Genomic DNA, 7017 nt, shown 5'->3' on the forward strand with positions numbered 1-7017 from the left:
CCAAAAGGAAGGGGCCTAATAAATTAGCTATTCTGCAAGTATAAAATAGACTGTCATTCCAAGAACGAGATCATGATTCTCTGCTTGAACGTCAAGCAGTACAGTTCGGTCTTTGCTCGCTCTGTCGAGTTGTTCGATACATCTATAGTTTGTTACAAACGTTCGCAGATATACCATAGAGGCTCTAACTCTTAAGGGCCACCCACATTAGATCCGTTTGCGTTGCGTTGACGTAATTTTGAAAGTTAGACAATAGATTTAGCTGTCACTTTGCCGCAACGCGTCCGATCCGGATCTAATGTGCGTGGGCCTTAAGACTAGAAGGTCCCGAAGAAACGTGCTCAACTTTTTGGTTCAGCTCTGGTACTCTCTTCGCTCCCAAGCTAATCGATTCACCCCTCGAAACATAGGAAAATCCACTAACCCCTCATTTTACCTGTCAAACTTTCATAGCGAATCAAAATTGTGTAGTACTAGAATTTCGACTAGAATGGGATACGTTAATCGTTTGCTTGGTACCAATAGGCTAGTAAAGTAGTGAGCCAATTTAAAATCGTTAGTTTCGTATTGATTGTTGGATATACTGCACGTCGCGTCGTCAGTAGTGTCGGTCGCATCGCGTGATTGGAAGACAGCGCTCCCGGAGCAGACTTCGTGACCAAGCGGAGAAGAAGAATAGTGATGAGGGTAGCTCGATACCTACCTCAAATAGGTACACTACTCTTCCCACCGATGTTGGGAATACCAACCCATTCCCGGTGAAGCGGACGAAAAAGAGGTAGAAGAATCAAGGACAGTCAAATGGTACGAGCGGACGCGACGATGTTACCGCGACGAACGCCAGCGACATCGGTGATTTCGGCGACGCCGTCGAAACCGAGAATTCTGCCGGCCCGAGTGCGGCGAAAGTCAAGCTTCCTCCACTGGTGGTGAAGGTAGTGCCACTCAAGACGCTCATTGGCGATTCAGCATCGCTGGGCATCGCAGCTGAGTACAAGATCAGCAGGATCGGCACTAAGGTGATGCTCCGGACGAAAGCGGAATACGAAATCGCCGTAAAATTCCTGAAGGATTCCAATGCGGAATACTTCACGCACGACATCCCCGGTGAAAAGCCCTTCAAGGTAGTCATCAGAGGTCTACCGAATGTTGATCCCAAGGCGATCCAAGAAGAACTCAAAGACCGGTACAAGCTGGCCCCAATCGCTGTCTTTCGGATGACGAGGCCAGACGAAAACGTGAAGACGTACCCAGATTGTCTTTTCCTGGTGCACTTCCAGAAGGGAACGGTGACGCTGAATGCGCTGCAGGCTATCCGCTCAATCTACTCCATAATCGTACGATGGGAGCCATACCGTGGAGGCCATCGCGATGTGACCCAGTGCCAACGATGCCTAAACTTTGGACACGGCACTCGCAACTGCAACATTAAGCCACGCTGTAGCAACTGCGCTCAAGAACACGCCACTTTCAACTGCCCTGCGGATGGAGCCGTGGCGTTAAAATGCGCCAACTGTGGTGGTGCTCATCAAGGCTCCGACAGACAGTGTTCCAAACGCGAGGACTTCAAACGCATCCGAAAACAGGCGGCAACTAACAACCAACCAGGACGCAAGAAGGACAAAGTCCCGGCATTTCGGACGGAGGATTTCCCGCCCCTTCGTGCTCCTCAGCAAAGGCAAGTGAATTCGCGGGTGCATTCCGCTCAAGCAACTTCCGGTGATTCTGCTGGCCAAAGCTCTCCATCCCCCCCTGGATTCTGGAGACAACCAACAGCGCAAAACAACAACCCCGATTTGTTCTCAGCGGATGAACTGATGGAAATTTTCGTCAACATGTCCGGTGCTCATCGTAAGTGCCGCAATAAGCCCGAACAGATCCAAGTGCTCGGTAAGTTCATCATCCAGTATGGCGTGTAAACCGCTAACTATCGTCACCTGGAATGCTTGCTCTGTAATAGCAAGAGATTGAGCTTGCCGACATCCTCCGCAAGTACAGCATCGACGTGGGCCTTCTAACGGAGACCCATCTAAAGTCCGGTGACAGCTTCTGGTTGCCCATTATTCGGCTTGATCGCACCAGCTCCAGGGGGGGGGGGGGGGTAGTGTTGCGGTCGCGTCAAGAAAGGAATAAAATACCACACTCTGTCCCATATCCGCACCTCTATCATCGAGGCCCTTGGTGTGGAGGTGGAGTCGTCGACTGGATACGTCCAGTTCATCGCCGTCTACTGCCCTCGACAGTGTGCCGCCAGCAGTGGACTAGCGGCTAAATTCAAGAAGGACCTGTCCACCATCACCCGTACCGGTTCCCGCTTCGTAGTTGGAGGAGATCTAAATGCCTGCCATGAGGCCTGGCAGAACTACCAGCAGAACCAGAACGGTCGTCTGTTGTTCGACCACTCACAGCATGGGCTGTACTCCGTTTGGTTTTCGAATGAACCAACATTTATCTCACCCATCGACGCTAGACCTGTTCCTGACAAATATCGGCTTGTCCAAGCCGGTAGCCTTGAACGAACTCAGCTCCGACCACCAACCGGTAGTGGCTGAACTGGGCTGCAACGTGGCCCCTGCTCCAAGTCTGCGCAAGAACTACCATCGCGTAAACTGGGCACGTGGAAGACATCGACCGAGCGTTAGAGGGACTCCACCAAGCCATAACCGAGGCTGGGTGCGTCCGACGAGTTCCTGTGAGGGGTAAGTTTATTGTCATTGATTCCCACACCCAACTTTTGATTCGCCTGAGAAATGTTCGTAGACGCCAGTTTCAGAGGACTGGAGATCTGAGCAAAAAACCTGAAATGGCCGATCTGAACAGGCAGATTGCTTCCAGAATGGACTCACTCCGAAATGAAAGTTTCGGGCGTGTTGTCCAGAATCTGGACGACCGCTCCAGACCATTCTGGAAGGTAGCCAAGGTCCTGAAAACTCATCCCAAACCCACCTCTCAGAGACGAAAATGATGACGATCAGCCCATTATCACCCCACACGAGAAAGAAAATGCGATTGGCAAGCATGTCGCTTCATCGCATTTGCTTGGCTCGACAATCCAAAGTCCGCTCGAAGAACAGGTAGCGCAATGCGTTCAAAACCTAGATGCCTCCCATTGTGTCGTGCCTCCGGCGGATATGATTACAGTACAACAGATTTGCTCAGCGCTGAAATACACCAAGAACATGAAGGCTCCCGGGTTTGACGGTATATTCAACTTGATCTTGAAGAGACTCAGCATGAACGTGCAGTCTCTTCTAACCGCTATCTTCAACAGATGCTTGGAACTGCACTACTTTCCATTATCTGGAAAGTAGCTAAAATCACACCAATCCGCAAACCCGGTAAGGATCCAACATTGTCTTCAAGCTACAGACCAATCAGCCTCCTTTCAGCGCTGAGCTCATTCTCAATCGTTTGCTCAGTTCGGGGTCAGGAAGGGGCACTCCACCAATCACCAGCTAGTACGGGTGATGAATAACATCCGAAGTAACAAAGCTGTATCCAAGTCCACAGCCATGACCTTTTTAGACGTTGAAAAGGAGTTTGACAATGTTTGGCATGACGGACTTGTGTACAAGCTTTGTAACTTCAACTTTCCTTTACATCTGGTTAAAATCACCCGTAACTACCTCCAGCAAAAGTCGTTTAAGGTATCGTTGAATGGTTGTCTTACAGACACATTTTCCATCCCAGCAGGAGTCCCACAAGGCAGTCTAGTCTGCTGCTTGTATTTTGGAGGGATTGATTTTAATTTTAAACGTGGTGACATAATCAGCAAAGGCGTTAAGGCATCGTTGAAGTTTGTTCGTTATTTCGCGAGGCATCCTTCCTTTGACGGCTATTGCGGTATCATCTGCGAACAGGAAAAACACGCAACCGTCACCGAGAGGAGGAATGTCGGAAGTGTAAATACTATACAGCAGGGTAACTTCCACTCACTTGCTATAAAAACATATTTTTCGGAATTATGCAATCATTAGATGATATTATCATCTAATGATTGCATAATTCCGAAAAATATGTTTTTATAGCAAGTGAGTGGAAGCAACCCTGCTATACAGTATTTACACTTCCGACATTCCTCCTCTCGGTGACGGTTGCGTGTTTTTCCTGTTCGCAGATGATACCGCAATAGCCGTCAAAGGAAGGATGCCTCGCGAAATAACGAACAAACTTCAACGATGCCTTAACGCCTTTGCTGATTATGTCACCACGTTTAAAATTAAAATCAATCCCTCCAAAATACAAGCGATCATGTTCCTCCATCGAGACTGAAACTGGATCCATCTTAAACTGTAATCATCGATGGCACAAGGGTTGAGTGGTCCGCCGAAGTAACCTATCTCGGGATGCTGTTCGATGAAAAACTCCTTTTCCGTTCGCATGGAGAGAGAACTGTAGTCAAGTGTTCTGCCTTGGTAAGGTGTCTGTATCCGCTGATTTGCCGCAGATTCCGCCTCTCAAGGGTGAACAAACTGACTGTCTACAAACAAATCGTAGCACCTGCGATCCTTTACGCAGCTCCGGTGTGGGAATCATGTGCACAGACTCACAGGAACAAAATCCCAAAAAAACTGTCTACGTAGTTAATGAATAATCCCTTAAGACTAGGTTTGTGCATAAATGCAATACATCAGAACATGCTTTGATAAGCAATTTGTAGGTTGGGTAGGTTAGGTGTATATAGTAGCTGTAGTTATAAGTAGTCTCTTTTTTTCAAATTTAAAACAACCCAATTCCACCAAGGTGGTCATTCTCTAAAACAGACCTGATACGACTACGAACTGAAATTAATATTAATTGAAATTTCATAAGAACCAACACATAAATACAAGAAATAAAGATCATTTTAAGTCAAAGTAAGTCAAAAGTGCCTCTGCTCATTTCCGCATCGTCATTCGCAAGTCAACGGTAAACGGTGGAATTTTTGCCCTCTGCCACCGTGCATTTGTTTTTTGTGGAGTGTCGACTCACTAAAATTGACCGATTTTCAGTGAGACTACAATATTATTTCCAGAGAATTTTTTATATAAGATTATTTATGGAGTCGCACGGTCAATTGTGTCAACCAAAATTAATTGTTCTTTCGGACAGAAAATACATTCGCTAAACTGAATCTCTAGCCATTCATTTTCTATTTGCTACCTCAATCAACACTATTATAAATGCAACTTATTCCTTCTTAAAAGCAAACCCGAACGTATCTGCCCAGGACATCTTCCTCAACGTTACCAACCCGGCGGCTTCAACATTCAGCTTATTCTCGGTGGTTTTATTCCCCACGCTTACCTGACCCGCATCGTTCAGCTCCGCATGTTGATCCCCCGTCAAACCGGGTTCAACTTCCAGCTGGTCACATGTAATGTGGATTTCCGTATTATCGTACACGGTGTCACTAACGGCTAGATCAAAGACATCGGCTGATTTGGCCAAAACAGTACATTCACCCACGGTTTCCGAAAGCTGCAGCGATACCTCTCGACTGGCAACGTTTGCGTTGAGGGTCCCATAGAAGCCGTCTGTGGAAAAATTAAAATCAACTTACCACCCTCCTAAACATTAATTTATTCAACTAAACTTACTCATAATGAAACGTCCGGGGCCGCTGGAAACAACCTGGCACGATTTGTGAATACTTTTAAGCAGCAAATTGCCTTGGTTCGTTCTGTAGCTCGAATTGTTCGAGTAACTGGAATTCACGGAAATGTCCCCGGAATAGGTCTCCACTTCCACTTCGCCTCCCTGCAGTTTGTCTAGCAAGATACTTCCCTTGCCGGTTGTGACCACCTTGATAATTTGAGCCAACGTCGTCCCGACACAGGAAATGTTTCCATCCGAGCTTCTCAGATCGATCAGCGTACATCGGAGGCTCTTGGTTTCAACATTCCCCCCAGATTCGACACGAATTTCGTCGCTGTACAGATCGGAAATTGCTGTACTGCCATTGTTCAATACCTCGAGATTCGCTTTGATCGGCACCTCCAGAATACAGCTCACCGGGGGAGTGGAAGGTACACCGCTGTCGGAGATTACCACTTCATTGCCATTTATCTCGACGTCAAGCTTGTCGTCAGCGGCACTGTTAAATGATGCCTTGAGAAGATTCGAATCAGGACAGTCCAGCAGGTCGTAGGGAACAATCTTGAGGTTGCAGTTGCAGCGGATTTTAATTTTTGAGTACGGATCCACAATCTTGAGAATTTCTTGCGCTTGTTGATAGATACTCGAAGACGCCGAGAGGTTTCTCACTGAACGGAGCGATTCGAAACGCTTTAATAGTACTAATAGCTGGCGTCCTTGATACATTTTCACTGAATTTTCCTGAGGTTTTTTCGAATTTCACACCAAATTGAGACTATTGACCGGCGCTAGTAGTAAACAGCTGATGATGAGATATTTATTATATTTATAACTCAAACAACTCGCTCCTGAAACCATGGTGGGTACAACATGGTGATACAGCTTAGTGGAGGAGATCGCGCATTTTAGAGCAAATGGTAAACATCCCGCATAAACGCGAACCATAAATTGACCTTACCTAAAATGGTTAAAAATTGTTTATAATCCCTGCTAAACTTTAACTGAAATGGTTATGGAACTTTACATGAACGTTTAATGATAAAGTTTCAACCTTATGTATTATGGTTTTTTGGAACTGGACCTTACAAATAATGGGTTGTTAAGAACCATTACCGTTCCAAATGCTTGTTTTCTCCATACATTTTCGGAAAGAGAACTATATTAGAACCTTTTAACTTATGGTTTGAGAACTTTAATGGTAATGGTTATGGTAGTCAGTAAGGTCCACGAATGGTTTTGTAACATCGATCAACTTTATGTGGAATATATCGCGAATTGGTTGCCTGTAATTTACTGATTACCAATTCACGTTATATTCCACGTAAAGTTGAGCGATAATACAAAACCATTAATGGACCCTACTGACTACCATAACCATAACCATTAATGTTCTCAAATCATAAGTAAAAACGTTCTTATATAGTTCTCTTTCTGAAAATG

The 7017-nt window shown here is 46.0% G+C and overlaps 1 protein-coding gene across 1 annotated transcript; it reads right to left on the reverse strand.

Annotated features, from left to right (window-relative positions):
• Nucleotides 1-5130: 5130 nt before the first annotated feature.
• Nucleotides 5131-6362, reverse strand: LOC135704224 (uncharacterized). The gene is made up of 2 exons (XM_065225699.1): nt 5580-6362; nt 5131-5516 (listed from the first exon to the last, which is right to left on the reverse strand). Exons 1-2 carry the CDS (start codon nt 6301-6303, stop codon nt 5170-5172), a joined length of 1071 nt encoding a protein of 356 aa, XP_065081771.1. The 5' UTR covers nt 6304-6362; the 3' UTR covers nt 5131-5169.
• Nucleotides 6363-7017: the final 655 nt, after the last annotated feature.

This window comes from Ochlerotatus camptorhynchus, unplaced genomic scaffold, assembly GCF_037179485.1.
Source record: "Ochlerotatus camptorhynchus isolate MF236.1 unplaced genomic scaffold, CSIRO-AGI_Acam_v1.1 ptg000232l, whole genome shotgun sequence".
NCBI lineage: Eukaryota > Metazoa > Arthropoda > Insecta > Diptera > Culicidae > Ochlerotatus > Ochlerotatus camptorhynchus.

What these genes read in the sequence shown, in the direction of transcription:
- LOC135704224 (XM_065225699.1), bottom strand. Translation starts at nt 6,303, where the DNA reads ATGTATCAAGGACGCCAGCTATTAGTACTATTAAAGCGTTTCGAATCG. An exon ending in CCCCGGACGTTTCATTATGA is followed by an intron (nt 5,517 to 5,579) that starts GTAAGTTTAGTT and finishes ATTTTTCCACAG; the next exon opens with ACGGCTTCTATGGGACCCTC.